This window comes from Sus scrofa, chromosome 10 (genome assembly GCF_054392235.1).
Source record: "Sus scrofa isolate SSC_HxYL_T2T_F1_AM1 chromosome 10, Sscrofa_HxYL_maternal_Yorkshire_Landrace_v2.0, whole genome shotgun sequence".
Classification (NCBI taxonomy): Eukaryota; Metazoa; Chordata; class Mammalia; order Artiodactyla; family Suidae; genus Sus; species Sus scrofa.
In genome coordinates, this window is record NC_139392.1 from 66,125,394 (window position 1) to 66,146,529 (window position 21,136).

General features: G+C 39.7%; 1 protein-coding gene across 23 annotated transcripts in view; it reads right to left on the bottom strand.

Annotated features, from left to right (window-relative positions):
- The window catches only part of ODAD2 (outer dynein arm docking complex subunit 2), a 186,558-nt gene that overhangs the window by 151,092 nt on the left and 14,330 nt on the right, over positions 1–21,136 (bottom strand). For 9 of the 23 annotated variants that reach the window (XM_021064720.2, XM_021064712.2, XM_021064717.2 and 6 more), the window contains 4 exons: positions 19,145–19,346; positions 17,930–18,036; positions 17,619–17,755; positions 14,455–14,571 (listed from right to left, as the gene is read on the bottom strand). In XM_021064720.2, the coding sequence (XP_020920379.1) occupies positions 14,455–14,571; positions 17,619–17,711 (210 nt within the window). In that variant the 5' untranslated portion in view covers positions 17,712–17,755; positions 17,930–18,036; positions 19,145–19,346. The remainder of the gene's footprint in view (positions 1–14,454; positions 14,572–17,618; positions 17,756–17,929; positions 18,037–19,144; positions 19,347–21,136) is intronic. The other 14 variants (XM_084979979.1, XM_021064723.2, XM_021064719.2 and 11 more) reach the window with 3 other exon arrangements.

Genomic DNA, 21,136 nt, shown 5'->3' on the forward strand with positions numbered 1-21,136 from the left:
ATACAAGACAGAACAAGGATCTACACAAAAGAATGTAGAAATGATAAAAATAAATACAGAGCAGCCTTTATGATGAGGGGTCAGGAGCATGTCAAAGTAAAATCATGACCATAGTGCAAAGGACAGGGACAGGGATTCAAAGCATGCTGTTATAGATCTTTTTTTTTTTTTTTTTGTCTTTTTGTCTTTTAGGGTCGCACCCATGGCATATGGAGGGTCCCAGGCTAGGGGTCGAATCAGAACTGTAGCCACCAGCCTATGCCAGAGCCACAGCAACATGGGATCTGAGCCGTGTCTGTGACCTACATCACTGCTCATGGCAATGCCTGGATCCTTAACCCCCTGAGCAAGATCAGGGATCGAGCCCCTATCCTCATGGATGCGAGTTGGGTTCACTAACTGCTGAGCCAAAATGGGAACTCCTGCCATGGGGTTCTTAAGTTACTTGTGAAACTATGTAATATTGTTTAAAGGCAGACATGATAAATGAGACAAAACTTCAAAAGACATAAAGCAAAATAGGACAGGAAAAATAGATAAATCCACAATTAGGAAACTTCAAAAATTCCCTTTCAGTAATCAACAAAATGAGCAGAAAACAATTAAAAAGAATGTAAAAGACATGAGGAAAACTGTCAACCCACTGAACAGAACTCATATTTATAGCACACGCCACATGACAAAAGCAGTACACATATTCTTCTCAAATGCACAAGGAAAAATTCACCAAAACAGACCACATTATAAGCCATAAAGCAAACATCTACACATTTAAAAAAAACCAAAAATTCATGCAAAACATTGTACAATGGAAACAAGATAGAAATCAGTAGGAGGAAGATACCTAGAAAAATCCTCAGCTTTGTTGATTGGCATGAAAATATATCAAAATCTATGTCCCAGACATGGAAGCAACCTAAATATCTATCAACAGAGGACCGGATAAAGAAAATGTGGTAAATACATATAATGAAGTATTACTCAGCCATTAAAAAGAATGAAATAATGGAGCTACCTTCATGGCTCAGTGGTTAACAAACCCAACTAGGATGCATGAGGATGTGGGTTTAATCCCTGGCCTTGCTCAGTGGGTTAAGGATCCAGTGTTGCCATGAGCTGTGGTGTACGTGACAGACATGGTTTGGATCTCAAATTGCTGTGACTGTGGTGTAGGCCAGCAGCTGTAGCACTGATTCCACCCCTAGCCTGGGAATTTCCATATGCCGCCAGTGCAGCCCTAAAAAAAAAAAAAAAAAGAATGAAATAATGCCATTTGCAGCAATATGGATGGATCTAGACATTCTCATGCTAAGTGAAATCAGACAGAGAAAGACATATATCATATGAGATCACTTATATGTGGAATCTAATAAAAATGATACAAAAGAACTTATAAAACAGAAACAGACTCAAAGATTTTGACCAAATTTATGGTTACCAAAAGGAAAATGTGAAGGAGGGTATAAATTAGGGGCTGAGATTAACATATGCACACTACTATATATAAAACAGATAAGTAACAAGGACCTACTGTATAGCACAGGGTAATCTACTCAATACTTATATACATAGGAAAAGAATTTGAAAAGGAATGAATATAAGAATATGTATAACTAATTTACTTTGCTGTACAGCTGAAACTAACATAATTTTGCAGGTCAACTATACTCCAATAAAATTTATTTTTTAAAAAGGTCTGTGGGGAGTTCCCATTGTGGCTTAGTGTGTTACAAACCCAGTAAGTCCCCGTGAGGATGCAGGTTCAATCCCTGGCCTTGCTGAGTTGGTTAAAGATCCAGCATTGCTGTGAGCTATGGTGTAGTTCACAGATGAGCTTCGGATTCTGTGTTTCTGTGGCTGTGGCATAGGCTGGCAGATGTAGCTCCAAATCAACCCCTGGCCTGAGAACTTCCATATGCTGCAGGTGTGGCCCTAAAGAAAAAAAAAAGCAAAAAATAAAATAAATAAAAATAAAAAGTCTATGGGACACAGTTTATACAGTGCTTACAAAGAAATTTATAGCATAAAAGTTTATACAAAGGTCTCGAATCAATGCCTACATTTCCAACCTAAGAAATTAAATAAGAAAAGCATATTAGGGAGTTCCTATCATGGCTCAGTGGTTAGCAAACCCAACTAGCATTCATGAGGATATGGGTTTGATCCCTGGCCTCACTCGGTGGGTTAAGGATCCAGTATTGCCATGAGCTGTGGTGTAGGTCACAGATGTGGCTTGGATTCTGTGTTGCTGTGGCTCTGGCATAGGCTGGTGGCTACAGCTCCAATTTGACTCCTAGCCTGGGAACCTCCATACACCACAAGTGCAGCTCTGAAAAGACAAAAAGACCAAAAAAGAAAGAAAGAAAGAAAAGAAAAGAAAATCCAAAGAGAGCAGAATAAAGAAAATTATAAAAAGCAGAAATAAAATAAGGTAAAAAGCAATAGGAGAAAACAATAGAGAAAAACCAAGGAAAAAAAGAGCTGTTCTTTGAAAAGATCAATACAATTGATCACTTCCTTCCAGACAAATTAAGAATAAAAAGAGAAGATAGAGTAGTTCTCATTGTGGTGCAGCAGAAATGAATCCAACTAGTATCCGTAAGGTTGTGGGTTTGAATCTTGGCCTCGCTCAGTGGGTTGGGGATCCAGTGTTGCTGTGAGCTATGGTGAAGGTCACAGATGCGGCTTGGATCTTGCACTGCTGTGGCTGTGATGTAGGCTGGCAGCTGTAGCTCCAATTCAACTCCTAGCCTGGGAACTTCCAGTTGCCTTGGGTGTGGCCCTTAAAAAAAGAGAGAGAGAGAAAGAAGATATAAATGACCAATATTAGGAGTGAAAGATGGGTTATCACAGCAGATCCTCCAGACATCAGAAGATAAGAGTGGAGTGTGCCAATAAATTAGGTAAGTTAGATAAAATATACAAATTCATGGAAAGACACAAACCACCAAAACTCTAAGAAGAAGAAATCTGGGAGCTCCCTGGTAGCACTGCAGGTTAAGGATCTGGCATTGTCACTGCTGTGGCATGGGTTTGATCCCTGACCCAGGAACTTTCACAGGCCATGGACACAGCCAAAACAAAACAAAACAAAAAAGTAATCTGAAGAGTTCTGTATTTATTAAAGAAATCAAATTCTCAATATAAAACCTTTCAACAAAGAACCCTCCAGGGAAAGATAGCTTCACTGGTAAATCCTACCAAATATTTAACACAGAAATCTACATAAACAATTCCAGAAAGAAGAAACATAGTGAATACAGGCCAATTCATTTTGAGGCCACATTACCCAGGTACCAAAACCAGACAAAGATATTAAAAGGTAACTACTAACCCATATCCTTCATGAATACAGATGCAAAGATCTTTAGTAAAATATTATCAAATTACATCTAGCCATGTCAAACAGGGTAAGACATCATGACCAAGGAGGATATACCCCAGGATTCAGTATTGGTTCAATATTTAAAAATTAAAGTAATGACCATATCAACAAGCTAAAGAAGAAAAAGTATGTGATCACCTAAAGAGATGCAGTAAAATCAGCATGGCCAAATAGTAATGGGCTTCTCTCCCATGGTTTAAGCTGAGGCCCCATGGGAAGCATGTGATAAGGCACTCCCCTCCCAGCCAGGGTGGTGTTAGCAGAGGCCCCATCCAGTGATAATGAGGCACCTGACATCACTAGGTTCTCAATATAGTCCAAGTGGAAACTTGGATTTCTACCCATAACTTGGAGCACCCCAGATCTATACCAGTGAGGTATTCGAGAAGGCCTGTTAAAACAAAAAGTTTAAATAAAATCCAAAGTTTTGTAACACAATGCCAAAAATGTCCAAGATGCAATAATCACTCATCATACCATGAACAAGGAACATCACAAGCTGAATGAGAAAGGATGATGATTAAGCACCTGTACCAAGAGAAAGTAGATGACGAAATAATCTCAAATAGATGTTGGAAAAAGATTTTAAAGCAGCCACCATAAACATGCTTCAATGAGCAATTACCGAGACTTGAAACAAGTGAAAAATCAGCAAGTCTCAGCAAATAAACAGATGGTATAAATAAGAACCAAACAGAAATGTGAAAAACTGAAATTTACAAACAAAACTAACTCACTTGGATAGCTCAGCAACAGGATAGAGAGGACAGAAGAGAGAATCATGAACTTGAAGACAAAACAATAGAAATTACCCAGTCTGAAAAACAAAGAGAAAACATATTGAAAAAAATAAACAGCCTCAAGATCTGTGGGACCACAGCAAAAATTCCAACATTCATGTCATCACAGCACCAGGAGAGGAGAAAAAAGATCAGGCTGAAAATGCATTCTCAGAATGTCTGAAAATTTCCCAAACTTGGAAAAAGACATAAATCTAAGATTCAAGATGTTGAACAAACCCTAAACATAATAAATTTAAAGACATCTGTGTCAAGACACATAATAATCAAATTTCATAAAACTAAAGACAAGGAAAATATTCAACGCAATGAGAAACAACTTTTTGCTATACGGGAAAAAAAATTAAAATAATACTCAATTTCTCATGAGAAAACATGGAGGCCAGAAAGGCTATAACAACATTTTTCAAGTGCTAAAAATAAAGAACTGTCAACCCAGAATACCATATTCAATGCAAATATTCTTCAAGAATAAAGGGGAATTTGAGATGTTCTCTGATAAAGAAAAACCAAGAGACAGAAATAAGAGCAAAAATAAACCAATGGGACCTAAGCAAACTGATGAGTTTTTGCACAGCAAAGGAAACCAAAAAGAAAACAAAAAGACAACTTACAGAATGGGAGAAAATAGTTTCAAATGATGCTACTGACAAGGGCTTAATCTCTAGAATATACAAGCAGCTTATACCAATCAACAGCAAAAAAGCCAATCACCCAATGGAAAAATGGGCAAAAGGCCTGAATAGACTGTTCTTCAAGGAAGATATACAGATGGCCAGCAAACACATGAAAAAATGCTCAACATCCCTGATTATAAGAGAAATGCAAATCAAAACTACCATGAGATACCACCTCACAACAGACAGAATGGCCATCATTAGTAAGTCCACAAATAACAAGTGCTGGAGGGGTTGTGGAGAAAAGGGAACCCCCCTGCACTGTTGGTGGGAATGTAAGCTGGTACAGACACTATGGAGAACAGTTTGGAGATACCTTAGAAATCTATACATAGAACTACCATATGACCCTGCAATCCCACCCTTGGGCATATATCTGGACAAAAGTTTCCTTAAAAAAGACACATCACCCGCATGTTCATTGCAGCATTATTCACAATAGCCAAGGCATGGAAACAACCTAAATGTCCATTGATAGATGATTGAATTAGGAAGATGTATTATATATACACAATGGAATATTACTCAGCCATCAAAAGAACAAAATAATGTCATTTGCAGCAACATGGATGGAACTAGAGACTCTCATACTGAGTGAAGTAAATCAGAAAGACAAAGACAAATACCATATGATATCACTTATAAATGGAATCTCATATAGAGCACAAATGAACGTTTCCACAGAAAAGAAAATCATTGACTTGGAGAATAGACTTGTGGCTTCCCTGGGGGGAGAGGGAGGGAGTGGGAGGGATCTGGAGTGTGGGGTTATCGGATGCAAACTATTGCTCTTGGAATGGATTTACAATGAGATCCTGCTGTGTAGCATTGAGAACCATGTCTAGATACTTATATCGCAACAGAACAAAGGGAGGAAAAAAAATGTGTACATGTAAGTGCAACTTGGTCCCCATGCTGTACAGCAGAAAAAAATAAGTAAAATAAAATAAAATAAAAATAAAGAAAAACCAAGAGAACGTGTCACCAACAGACCTACCTAAAAGAAAAGGAAATTTTAAAATAGAAAGGATACGACTTTTAAAAAGTAAATAGGCCAGATCAGAAGGAAGAAAAGAATAATACAGAAGACTTTTATTCCCCTCTTAAATTGTCTAAATGATGTTTGATGGTTGAAGCCCAAATTATAACATTCTCATACAGTTATCAATGTGAAAGAAGTAAAGACAAATATAAATGAGAAGGTAAAGGGATGTAAAAGGAAATTATGGTTTATACACATCACTCAAGTGGGAAAATGTCAAACCAGGAAATAATGGTAAGTTATGTATAAGACAATGGCCTATAACCACCACCAAAAACTCTATACAAAGAGATACAATCAAAACACTACGGAAAAAACAAAATAGAATTTAAAAAACTGTTCAGGAGTTCCCATTGTCGCTTGGTGGAAATGAATCTGACTAGCATCCATGAGGACACAGGTGTGATCCCTGGCCTCGCTCAGTGGGTTAACGATGCCGTGAGCTGTCCTGCAGGTTGCAGATGCGGCCCAGATCCAGCATTGCTGTGGTTGTGGTGTAGGCCAGTGGCTACAGCTCCAATTTGACCCCTAGCTTTGGAACCTCTAAATGCCACGGGTGAAGTGCTAAAAAGACAAAAATTAAAAAAAAAACAAATAAAAAACAAAAAACTGTTCAAGTAATCCAAAGAAAACCAGGAAAAAGAAAAAATAAATGGAAGAAACAAAAAACAAAACTAAACTGGCAGACTAACATACACATAAATATAAATGATCTAACACACCAATGGATTAAGGATCCAGGATCCAGTGTTGGCACAAGTTGTGGCGTAGGTCAGAGATGTGGGTTGGGTCTGGTATTGCCATGTCTGTGGTGTAGGCAGGCAGCTGAAGCTCCACTTTGACCCTTAGCCTGGGAATTTCCATCTGCTACAGGTGTGGCTGTAAAAAATAAAAAAAAAGAATATTATAAATAAGTTTATACCAATCAACTCAACAACAACTTAGATGAAAGGGAGACATTCCTATAAAGACAACCCACTAAGTTCCTCAAAGAGAAACAGATAACCTGCATAGCCCTATTGCTAGTAAGGACATTGAATTTGTAGTTAAAAACTTGCCCACAAAGAACTCTCCAGACCCAGAGAGCTTCACTGGTGAATTTTACCAAACAGGACAGAAAGAGTAACAGTTCAACACAAAGTCTTCCAGGAGGTGAAGGGGAGACAAGACTTTCCCACTCATTCTCTGAGGCCAAGTATTACTCAGATACCAAAACCAGACAAAGACACTGAAGAAAAGTACGCATTGATAATCTTACCCAGATGCAAACCTTAACAAAATCATAGCAAATTAAATTTTAAAATATAAAAAGAATGACATATGCTGAACAAATGAAGTTTGTCCCAGAAATGTAAGGTGAATTTATCGTTCCAAAATCGATGTAATTCACGTTAAACTAAAAAAACAAAACAAAACAAAAAAAACCTCCTACATGATGAACGCAATTGGTATAGAAATATCATTTGCTAAAATCCAACATCCTTTCCTAATGAAGTTCTCAACAACTTGGAATAGAGGGGAATTTCCTCAACCTTCTGTATTTCATCTATGAAAAAATCTACAGCTAACACACTTAACAACGAGAAACTGAAAGTTTCCCTTTAGCATTGGGAACAAGAAACTACACATCTCTTCAGGTCTGTACTAGAGGGTCCAGCTAGCACAGTAAGGAAAGGAAAAGAAATGAAATGACTGAAACTGGAATGGAAGTGGTAAGATGCTCTTTATTCACAGATGTGGTGATCTACCTAGAAAACCCTTTAGGCTGGAAACAGCCGAACTGCAAAGCCTGCACCACCCTAAACAGGCACCAGGTGACAGCCTATATTTGAAAGCACAGTAATTAGAAAAAGAATGAAAGTTAACAAGGAAATCTCTTACAGTCAAATCCTAAAGTCAAACATCCCCTGATGTCTCAAAGCCTTGAGGATCTAATCTCAAAACAAAAATACACTAAAGCAGACCTTTGTGAGGCTTAGGAACTGTCAGTCTGACATGTTTTTATATTATTATTTCAGCATCTTGATTACAAATACACTCTCGGAGTTCCCCTTGTGGCTCAGCGGTAACAAATCCATCTGGAATCCATGAGGACACAGATTCAATCCCTGGCCTCGCTCAGGGGTTAAGGATCCAGGGCTGCCATGAGCTATGGCATAGGTTGCAGACATGGCTCAGATTTGGCGTTGCTGTGGCTGTGGTGTAGCTGGCAGCTGCAACTCCAATTTGACCCCTAACCTGGGAACTTCCATATACAGGTGCAGCCCTGCACGCACACACACACACACACACACACACACACACACACACACACACAAAGTAATACACTCTCACACCCAGCAAGTTCATCTAAATAAACAATACCAAAGGTAAATATAAGGTAATCAAAGCAATTGCCTACATGACGCCAAATATTTGGATATTTAAGGTTAGGTATAGAAAACATCTAATTATCCAACATTATAATTTTATAGTCAGAGTATTATACAAAAATATCCCCATGTACACTGAGATTGTAAAAAAAAATTCACTCTACTATTAAAAAAAAGAAAGAGAAAACCCTTTAGAATCTACAAATTATGCAAAACTAATGTTTTGCAAACCTTAACCAAGTTTCAGGAAATAAAATCCATATACAAAAATCAAGTGTATTTTTATATAGTAGCAACAAACAATCAGAAATTGAAACTTTATCATTAACAAGAGGCCTCAGATAGTAAATATTTACAGATGAGTGTCACAAGACATGTGTAAGACATGCACTGGAAGTTACAAATCATTGCTCAGAGACATCCAATAAGATGGAGAGACATCCTAAATACACTAAATAATGGAGAGACATACTGTCTTCCATGAATTGGAAACCCCGGTATTGTTAAGAGGCAGTTCTCCCTAAGTTGATCTACAGATTCAATACTACATCAATCATAATGCTTTCAGGACTTTTATGAGGAAATTGGCAAGTTGACTCTAAAATTTGAAGGCAGGGAGTTCTGCTGTGGTGCAGGGGAAACGAATCCAACTAGTATCCATGAAGATGTGGATTCTATCCCTGGTTTCACTCAGTGGGTTGGGGATCCAGTGTTGCTGGGAGCTGTGGTGTAAGTTGCAGATGCAGCTCAGATCTGGCGTGGCTGGGGCTCTGGCCTACGTAGACTGGCAGCTGTAGCTCCGATTCAACCCCTAGCCTCAGAAAGAACTTCCATATACCATGGGTACAGGCTTAAAAAAATACACAAATAAAATAAATAAGTAAATTAAATTAAATTAAATTAAATTTGAATGGACATGGACAAGATGGACAGCAACTTTGAAGACCAACAATACTGGAGGATTGACACTACCTGACTTTAAGGTCTTATTTTAAAGTTACAGGAATCAGGACAGTGCAGTACTGGTCTAAAAAGAGACAAATGGATCAATGGGACATAAATATAACCATTAAATGGACAACTGATTTTTGACAATAAAGGTAATTCAGCAAAGAAAGGAGAATTTTTTTTTCAAAAAATGATGCTGGAACAATATCTACATGTAAAATTAAAAAAAAATGAACTTTGATCCATAACCTCGTATCATATACAAAAAATAAATTAAAATGGATCATAGGCCTAAATTTAAAACCAAACATTTAAAAATTTCTGGAAGAAAGTATTGGAGAAAACCTTTTTGACAATGGGTTTGGTAAAACTTTATTAGACAGAACACTAAAAAAAAAATTAGTTGGACTTCATGAAAAATGAAGACATTTGTTCTTTGAAGGACTATGGAGAATGACAAGGCAAGCCACAAACTAGGAGGAAATATTTATGGATCCTATATCTGAAAGAATATATAAGCCTATATATATGTGTGTGTGTGTATATATATATATATTTCACAACTCAATAATGAGAAACCAAACAACTCAATAAAAAATGGGCAAAGATCTGAATATACACTTTTACCACTTAAGATATATGAATGGCAAATAAGCATATGAAAGGATGCATTCAAGAAATGCAAATACAAACTCAGTAAGATATCGGAGCACACCTATTAGAATGTCTAAAATAAAGGATTGATCGGAGTTCCCATTGTGGTTCAGTGGTTAACGAATCTGACTAAGAACCATGAGGTTGCGGGTCCGATCCCCAGCCTCCTTCAGCAGGTTAGTGATCCAATGTTGCCGTGACCTGTGGTGTGGGTCGCAGATGCGGCTCGGATCCTGCTTTGCTGTGGCTCTGGTGTAGGCTGGCAGCTACAGCTCTGATTCAACCCCTAGCCTGGGACTTCCATATGCTGCAGGTGCAGCTCTAGAAAAGGCAAAACGACAAAAATAAATAAATAAAATAAAGGACTGATGGTACCATTTTTTTTTTTTGGCGTTTTTTTAGGGCCGCACCTGCCAGCCTACGCCACAGCCACAGCAACACAGGATCCAAGCCACATCTGTGACATACACTGCAACTCACAGCAACACCAGATCCTTAACCCACAGAGCAGGGCTGGGGATCAAACCTGCATCCTCATGGATACTAGTAGGGTTTGTAACCCACTGAGCTACAATGGGAGCTCCTGACCATACCAATTATTGACACATATGTGGAACTGTAACTCTCATACGTTGCCAGGGTTGCATGTAGACTATGACAACCACTTTGGATAGCAGTTTACCAGTCGCTTAAAAGTGAAACATAGAACCACCATACAACCTTGCCATTTTGCTCCTAGGTTTTCTCACCCAAGAGAAATGAGAGCATATGTTCTGTAAAAATAAACACCCCTAAAAGAAACATTAAAAATATGTGAGCTTAAACTTTAAAGATGCTTGGAAGACAAAGCAAAGGAATATTTGCAGAAAGAGGGGTGAGGTAAGAGAAAAGAAAAAAAATTCAGAGGATCAGTCTCAGAGGCACCAAAATCTAAATAGTAAGTTTCAAAAAAAAAAAAAAAGAACAAAGAAAACAGAGAGGAAAAAATGATTAAAGATGTAATACAGAAATATTTTTTCCAGTTCTGAAGGACATATGTCATCATTAATGAAAAACAAACAAAAACCAGCACCAACCATATCATCATGAAAATTACAGAACATCAGGGATAAGGGAAAATCCTAAAGGCTTGTTAGATGGGAAAAGCCAAAACAAATAGGTCACATAGGAAAATGCCTTTAAGATTCTAAGAAAAAATTATTTTCAAACTATCATTACAGAAACAACAACCAAGAGAGAAGAGCAATGATACTTTCAAATATGCTAACCCTCAATTTTTTCCTTACTATGTGACTCTCTTACTCGGGAAGCTCTACCGAAATGATGGGGTGTGCCAAGAAAAAGAAAACTGATGAGAAGAGAGCTTCCTCAACACGATAAAGGCCATATATGAAAAACCCATGCTCACATCACATTCAATAGTAAAACCTGATGGCATTTTCCCTAAGATCAAAACTAAGACAAGGGATCTACTTTGGCCACTTCTATTCAACAGAGTCCTACATGTTCTAACCACAGAATTTGCAAGAAAAAGAAGTTTCAATCATCCAAATTGGAAAGGAAAAAGTCAATGTCTCCGTTCACAGATGACATGATCTCATATGTGGAAAAACCTAAAGATTCAAAAGAAATTGAGTTAAATAAATTCAGTAAAGTTGCAAGATTTGATTCCGAATTTCACGTTCAAAAGTCAGATCAGATTTCAACACTCAAAAATGAGCTGTATTTCTAAATGCCAGCAATGGGCAATCAAAAAGGAAATTAAGAAAACAATTCTATTTCTGATGGAGGATAAAATACTTAGGAACAAATTTAACCCAAGAGGCAAAAGACTTGTACGCTGAAAACTATAAAAGATTACTGAAAGAAATTAGACACAAACAAATGGAAAGAAAGACGTTTCATGTTCATGGATTAGAAGCTAATATTGTTAAGATGACAATGCTACACAAAATAATCTACAGATCCAATAAAATTCCTATCAAAAATCCTTGGGTGTTTTTTGCAGAAATGGTAAAACCAAGCATTCTAAAATTCATATAGAAAGTCAGAGTTCCCATTGTGGCTCCGCAGGTTAAGAACTCCAGCTCAACAACAAAGAGATGATTTAATTTTTAAAATTGACAAAAGACGCAGGGAACTATACTCAATATTTTGTAATAACCTACAAGAGAAAAGAATCTGAAAAAGAGTATCTAGCTACCTACCTATACATGTATAACTGAATCACTTTGCTATAACCTGAAACTAATACAACATTGTAAATCAACTATACTTCAAGTAAAACCATTTTAAAAAATTAAAATATGGGTTCCATTGTGGCTCAGCGGTAATGAACCGAACTAGTATCCATGAGGACACAGGTTCAATCCCTGGCTTTGCTCAGTGGGTTAAGTACTGGGCATTGCTGTGAGCTGTGATGTACGTAAAAGACGTGGCTCGGATCCTGCATTGCTGTGGCTGTGGTGTAAGCTGGCAGCTGCAGGTCTGATTCAACCCCTAGTCTGGGAACTTCCATATGCCACACGTGCAGCCCTAAAAAGGCAAATAAATAAATAAATAAATACGTAAAATGGACAAAGGACTTGAATAGATATTTCTTCAAAGACATAGGAATGACCAGTAAGGACATGAAAATAGGCTCAATATTACTAATCATTAGGAAATGCAAATCAAAACCATAATAGGATACCATGTTCAGACTTACGAGGATGTCTATAATAAACACACTCAAAGAAAATAGCAAGTGTTGAGGAGGAAGTGAAGAACCTGGGATCTTCATTCATTGCTGGGAGAGCTACGAGACAGCTCAGCTGCTATGGAAACAGTCTGACAGTTCCCGCCAAAAGTTAAACGTGGAGTTACCATATGACCCAGACATTCTACTCCCATGTTTAGACCCAAAAGAATTGGAAACGGGGACGCAAACAGGCACTTGAACAGCAATATTCATAATATTTTTCACAATACCCAAGAGGTAGAAAAAGCCAAGTGCCCATCAACAGACGAAGAGAAAAACAAACGGGGGTCTCTACATAAATGGAGCATCATTCAGCCATAAAAAGGAACGAAGTTCAGATACAGGCGCATCATGGATGAATCTTAAAAACATTATACTACATGAAATACACCAAACATAAAAGGACAAATCATACTACCTATGATTCACTTATATGAAGTACCTGGAACAGGCACCTTTCCAGGGACAGAGCAGACTGGGGTTTACCCAGTGCTGGGGGAAGAGAAATGGAGAGTCTCAGATGATGGAAAGGACTTGGAAACAGGAGTATTGGTGGCACGACATTGTGAATGTACTTCATGCCAGAATGAGATACTTAAAATGGTTAAAGGAGATCCCGCTGTGGTGCAACGGATTAAGGATCCGGTGTCGTCACTGCGGAGGCTCGGGTTCGATCCCTGGCCCAGGAACATCCATATGCCATAGATGCGGCTGAAGAAGAAATAAATAAATATATACATGAAATGGTTAACATGGCAAATTTTATATTTTATGTATATATGTATTTTATGATGACAACAACAATGATGGAAAACTGGGGGCCAGGAAATGGGGAACCAAACACCAGGAAACAAAAAGAATCCACAAAATGATGACAAAGAGCAATAGCAGTTGAGCAAGAAAATGGAGCATTCCAGAAGCAGCAACATCAGAAAGAAAGTGGATCTGATAAATACCCTTCTGTGGGGCCTGCAGAATTGCCATCAACCTGAGAATCAGCCTGGAGCACAAGTATATCACCTTAGAGTCTTGCATACCAATTTCTTACTCACATCAGCTTCAACCAAGATTTTCTTTCCCCAAATATTACATTGACTGATATTTTTGTCCAGCACTATTTCAAAAACCATAGGAGAGGAGTTCCCATTGTGGCTCAGCAGTGACGAACCCAACTAATATCAATGAGGATGCAGGTTTGATCCCTGGCCCTGCTCCGTGGGTTGAGGATCTGGTGCCACCCTGCGCTGCAGTGTAGGTCGCAGACACTGCTCAGATCTGGCATTGCTGTGCCTGTGGTGTAGGCTAGTAGCTGCAGCGCCAATTTGACCCCTAGCCTGGGAACTTCCAAATGCCATGAGTGCGACCCTAAAAAAAAAAAAAAAAAAGACAAAAACAAAACAAAACAACAACAACAACAAAAAAACACGGGAGACACAAAAGCATAGACCTCATGCACATGCAGTTGACACATTTTTTAAGACACTCCAAGTAAGTGGTAATCATGGGATCCTTAGAAAGGATAAACACAAAATATCCAGGCTTCATTCACAGAACTGAGTCCTTTGTTCTTAGTGTAATTAATTCATTCAAAAAGGAAGATGAAAAAGTCCTGTTTAGAATGCACTTTGAAATATTATACCTTTCACCCAAAGAAAATCAGAAACATTCTTAAATTGCTACATTTACAATATTTATTGCTTTATATTGTGGAAAACACTAATAATTGTAAGTACTGCCCAAAACCAGACAGCATTACGCTCTGATTTTTTTTAATATTATAGAAAGTTGTAGCCTAAAATAATGCTATTAAAGTTCAAGAGAGACTGTAAAACTTACCTGTTTAGACATATTTTCTGAAAATACTGCTGATTTTTCTTTTAAAAGTGTGACAAGGTCTTTATAAATTTCACCTTTTCTCTCATAATTAATTTCCCCCTCATCATCGGTTTTGCCCTTTGGGAGAAAAAGTTTGGAGCTGTAATTAATGGAAGAGTAATACAAGAACCCAATACATGCATCATTCACCTGTGATCAAAAACTCACACCCCAGCACACACACTGTTTTCTTCTCTAAAGGATCCAGGTGGTGGTCTTTCTACATGAAACGTACTGGCAAACCCCTCCCTCTTAATGGTACCTGGTCACTCATTCATTCTTTCATTCACTCTGCAGCCTTTACCCAGTGCCCGCAAGATGCACTTGGAACACGCTGCTTCCCAGCACAGACCTGAAAGCTCCCTTCCCTCCGCTCCCCTCCTGTGAAAATGCATTATGACTTCAGGAGCCTTTGACGAAGTCATAAAAAGCTGCAAGGTTAGAATGTCACTATAGAGGAGTTTCCATCGTGGCTCGGCGGAAACGAATCCCACTAGGAACCATGAGCTTGTGGGTTTGATCCCCAGCCTCACTCAGTGGGTTAAGGATCCAGCGTTGCATAAGTCGCTCTGATGTGACCCCTAGCCTGGGAACCTCTGTATGCCATGGGTGCAGTCCTAAAAAGACAAAATAATAATGATAATAATAATAAAGAATGTCACCATAGAAAAGCCTGTGTTTCTGCTGGTCACACTCTGCTCCTGTTCTATGTGGAGCACGGTGCCTCTCGAGGCTCACTTCCCAGGGGTCTGACCTCCCTGCAACCGTCTGTCCTTCCCCCTGCCTCTGTCCCCTCTCTGGTCTCTTTCCTCATTTCGCTCTGCTTCCCTATTGCTATTACTCCCCCTTCACCATATGTGTGTGTTTGTACTCATATATATGTAAACTGTAGTGCATTGCATATCTAATTGTATATATAAAACATATATATAAACATGTAACTAGTCTGTTACACATTTTACTGTAGTGACTGAATAGCTTCAGTTCCTTGTCTGTTATTTTTTTTAAACTGAGAAGAACATTCAGATATTTCCATTTCAAATAGAGCTGTGTGTACATTGAAAGCTTTTGCAGAAACCAAGGCTGGAAGGTCAAAAGGAAATCATGCCTATTCTTTTTTTGTGTGTCTTTTTTTGGGGGGGGTGGAGGGAGTTGTACCCAGAGCCACAGCTGCTGGTGTACACCACAGCCACAGCTGTAGCCACAGTCATGCCAGATCCCAAATGTGTCTGTGACCCACACCACAGCTCACGGTGATGCCAGATCCCCAACCCACTGAGCGGGGCCAGGGAATGAACCAGCATCCTCATGGATACTAGTCGGGTTCTTTACCACTGAGCCACAACAGGAACTCCTGAGATTTTTTTTTTTTTTTTAACCTCTGTCCAACTGGAAAGGGAGATTTTGCTTTTCCAAAGTATCTGAACAAACCAAAAAAGCCAAACCCTTTCTACGTCATCTCCTTCCTTTATGCATACATCAGCCTGGGGTCACAGATGAGACAAGCACACAAAGGCATGTCAGGAAAGATGCCTCAAGGCCACCAAAAAACACACTGCTGGATACCAACCCAGGTCAAGGTGTGACCACTCTCCAAAGAGCCCCCTGCGACCACCGGGTCCCCATTAAGGATTCGGGTCCTCCTTGAAAAGTTTTGCTGGTGAGCCCCAAAGTCACACTGTAGAGGCTGAGGGCAGGGTTTTGCAAGGGAGAAAACGGAGCTGCTTGGAGCTAGGTTTTGGGAAACAGGTGTGAGACTCAAAGTCAAGTTTGTTTGTTTGTTTGTTTTTTGTGGGTTTTTTTTTTTTTTTTGTCTTTTTGCCTTTTCTGGGCCACTTCCCGAGGCATATGGAGGTTCCCAGGCTAGGGGTCAAATCAGAGCTGTAGCCACCAGCCTACGCCAGAGCCACAGCAACACAGAATCCGAGCCGCGTCTGCAACCCACACCACAGCTCATGGCAACACCAGATCCTTAACCCACTGAGCAAGGTCAGGGATCAAACCCGCAGCCTCATGGTTTCTAGTTGGTTTCGTTAACCACTGCGCCACAAGGGGAACTCCTCAAAGTCAAGTTTTTAATCCAGATGATTTGGAAGGCTGTGTGCCCGTTCTCAGCGCGAAGCCCACCCACTCACACTCTGCTCTGTGATGCTCGGGCTGGGAACTGCAAAAGTGCATGTCTTATTGCCAGGTCAGTTGAGCTTCTGTCGGCAGGAAGCAAAAGGAAAATGGGGAGGCTGGGAGAGGAAGAAGGGACATGCTCACCCCGGCCCATCACCCCAGCAATGGCCCCTCACCCTGCAGTGGCAGTTGCTTCCAGTAGCAACAGTTGGTTCTAATATCCAGGGTTTTTTCCCACAGTCCCAGAACCAGGCTCATCATGACCCCTGAGAAGTATCAGTAACAGCTCCCCAGGCCCCAGCATCACAGGTCCAGGCCCTGCTCAGCCAAATCCTGCATCACTGGGCAGTGCCCACTCCTCAGAGGTCTGGGGCCCAGTTTCACGGAGACTGCCTCTGTCGTGTGGAGCCCTGCTCTCAGCTTGTAAGGGACCATCTCCCAATGCAAGCGGGGGCCACTCTTCAGAGGTGAAGTCCCAGCTCTGCAAGGACTTTCCAGAGATGCTAAGGTACCAGCACAGCCCCGCAGGCCTCTCCCCAGATGGCTGAGTCCTCGTTTCTTGGGGCACCTCCCCCAGGTGCCCAGGTTCCCAGGGCACTTCCCCCAGACCCCTACATTTTAATAACCCCTCCTCCTTTTCTGTCCCCCTGCCCCCGCAGTCCTTAGGGCAGGAGCACCATCACTGTTCTGTATTATTTCAGTGCTTCTTTTTGACTTTTCTTTCCTTTAACACCTGTGTGCACTGATCATGACAAAGAGCTTTTAGTTCAGATAGTGGAATGGGTGTCTTTGAAGGCCGTTTCCTAGAACACCGACTTCAGGACCTGCAAGAGGGTGCCCTGGACTGTGCTCAGAGCAGCTCACAGCAAAGGGACCTGCTCAAATCGCACAGAACAGGATTTCATTTTCCAAGGTTTGGGATCCAGTCCTGGAGATGTGCCTGCATTTACAGAGACCAAGCTAAAGACCAAAGTCAATGCTGCGGATAAAAAAAAATTACTTACACCGTTTAAAAACACTCCTTCGTTGCTGCAAGTAAGGCACAAAATTTCCACATCGTGTGGTTTCACCAGCACATAACAAATTTCCCCTTGCATTTGTCTCCAGGGTGGGGCTCGACATCCATTTGAAAATTCATAATCTGAAACCAATGATTAGTTGATTAAAAAGAGTCCTGGAACCTCCCGTTGGAAAAGAGGGTGGCTTCAAAAAAAATAGGATTGAAATTTGAAGTTTTCATTTTTTCAAATATTTAATGTAGCTACAGCAGCCTTTTGAAAATACAATATGAAAACATTTATAACATAAAATGAACCTGAAGTATAGTCGATAGATTCCAAGACTGTCTGTTCTCCCTTTCCTGAGAACTTTTTAAGCAGTTCTATGTCATTCTTAACAGTCCTAGGATTTAACCGGATTTCTCTGGAAAAAATGTTTAGAAATTCATTTTAAAGACTTTAAAACAGAATCTACAGAAAACACATGAAAGCATTGCATTATTTCAGGGGGATACCTCATTGGTAGTTAAAACAGCAGTTAAGTTATACAACAACAAAATTAATGTTAATTTTAGCCACGTTACAACCTTATAACATTGTCAAAATGTCAAAGAATTGGTGATGGGTGTTGAATACAACATTAAATATCCTCACTTAAATATTCACTTCATTTTTTAATAATACTAAAATACTAGAAAAGCCTTAAAAAATGAACAAGTTTTAAACCTGACACACTCTACATGATAATTGCATTATAATTTAACAGTTTTTCTAATGGTTTAAGAGGCTTTGAAAATAACAAAGCTGGAGTTCCCATTGTGGTGCAGTGGAAACAAATCTGACTAGTATCCATGAGGACGTAGGTTCAATCCCTGGCCTCACTAAGTGGGATCCAGCGTTGCCATAAACTGTGGTGTAGGTCGCACATGTGGCTTGGATCCCGTGGTGTGTGGCTGTGGAATAGGCCAGCAGCTGTAACTCCAATTTGACCCCTTGTCTGGGAACTTCTATAAGTGTGGCCCTAAAAAGCCAAAAAAAAAAAAAAAAAAAAAGGCAAAATGAAAATAACACCAATGTCAATCTGATGAAACCCAACTGGAATGTTTTAGCCACATAAACTGAAAATTTTAACATTTAGAGAGTTCTCATTGTGGCTCAGTGGGTTAAGAACCCTATGTAGTCTCTGCGCAGATGTGGTGGGTTAAGGATCCAGCATTACCACGAGCTGCAGTATAGGTCACAGCTGTGGCTCGGATCCTGCGTCACCGTGGCTGCGGCATAGGCCAGTAGCTGCAGCTCCGATTTGACCCCTAGCCCAGAATTTCCATATGCCTTGCGTGCAGCCCTAAAAAGAAAAAGAAAAATTTTTAACATTTAAAAGTAGAAAAATCATGCTCTAAAATTTTACTCTAATAAAATGCAATGTCAGTAGCAACCATTTCCAAACTTTATTTTTCTTGTGTTTTTTCCTATAGCTCTTAAAGTACTTTTTATAACTCATTATTAGAGGTTTCTTTTTTTAAAAGACTCACAGTGAAATATGTCTTAGAGAATGATTGAGCAGGTGCAGGTCCAACTGCTTGAGTAGCAGGGCAATCTTCACTTTAGTTTCACTTTCAGGATCCTCATCTTTGGTAATTTTATCAAGAATGGTCAAGAGCGTGGAATCTTCATTTATTTCATTTATCACATTATAATCCAAGCCCAGAATTTTTGTTATGGGATTTCTGTTTGCTGATCCCCCCAAAAAAAGGAAATGAAAAAAATCATCCTGTTTTCTATGACAAGAAACATAAAGACTAAACAAATCCTTTGAAGCCCAAACGTGTTTCTTTCAGTAAGCTTTCTCTGATTGACCCCATTTGAATTAACACCTACTTTTCTGATTCTACTATACCAAGAAATCGTCTGGTATCTCTTGAGATGTTCTACTTTGTTTTATAATATCATCTATATGTGTCATCTTCCTAAATAGGACAGCAGGCAAGATGGCCTTTTTTAGGTCGAATATAGGGCACTGTGCAGAATAGGCCTTCAATTAATATATCCAGAATTGATTTGAAAAATAGAGCAATACTGGTCTCCTTAGAAGAATAATCACTAGAACTGCATTCGTACGTGTGCCTGTGCATGTGCACGTGTGTGTGTACATGCATGTGCACCTGCATGCCAGCAAACAGTATTCGCAAATACTTTCTCTCCAAAATAGCACTTCCTCAGCCTACAGATCTACTGCCAACCTTTCCCACCTGTTCCAACGGTTTATATTTTCAATGCCTTCGACATTAGAGTTGGGGAAACAAATCAAACCAGTATTTACACACATACCAAAATAATAGTAAAAACTTTAAATACCAACTCGTGATCCAGGCTGAAAGCTGAACTCAGTGATGCTGAAAACAGAAGTTGGTAAAGGCCAAAAAACTATCTGGTTGAAAATGAGGGAGCAAGGGGCAAAACCTTGCTTACAAAGGAGGACTTCAACCCACATGAACATCTATAAGGATTTGCTAGAGGAGAAAAGGGAACCCTCCTATACCAGTTGGTGGGAATGTAAATTGGTACAACCACTATGGAGAATAGTATTGAGGTTCCTCAGAAAACTAAAAATAGAACTACCATATGACCCAGCAATCCCACTCCTGGGTATCTATCCAGACAAAACCACAATTCAAAAAGATAACAGGCACCCCTATGTTCACAGCAGCACCATTCACAACAGCCAAGAGATGGAAGCAACCTAAATGTCCATCGACAGATGAGTGGATTAAGAAGATGTGATACATATATATAATGGAATGCAACTCAGCCACAAAAAGAAGGAAATACTGTCATTTGCAGGAACACGGATGTAACTACAGATTCTCATTCTTACATCAAGAAAGAGAAAGACAAATACTATATGATATCACTTATATGTGGAATCTAAAATATTGCATAAGTGATCCTATCTACAAAATAGAAACAGACTCACAAATGTAGAGAAGAGACTTGTGGTTGACAAGGAGGAGGGGGAGGGAGTGGGAGCGACTGGGAGTTTGGGGTTAATAGATGCAAACTATTACATTTAGAATGGATAAGCAGCGAGGTCCTGCTGTATAGCACAGGGAACCATATCCAATCACTCACGACAGACTATGATGGAAGATAATATAAGAACATCTATGCACGTGTGTATGTGCGTGTGTGTGTGTATGAATGACTGGGTCACTTTGCTCTACAGTAGAAAATGGCACACAATTGAAAATCAACTATAATTTTAAAAAATTTGGGAGTTCCCGCCGTGGCTCAGCGGTTAACGAAACTGACTGGCATCCATGAGGACGCAGGTTCGATCCCTGGCCTTGCTCAGTGGGTTAAGGACCCGGCATTTCCATGAGCTGTGGTGTAGGTCACAGATGTGGCTTGGATCCCGCATTGCTGTGGCCCTGGTGTAGGCTGGCAGCTACAGCTCCGATTGGACCCCTAGCCTGGGAACCTCCATATGCCGTGGGTATGGCCCTAAAAAGAAAGACCAAAAAAAA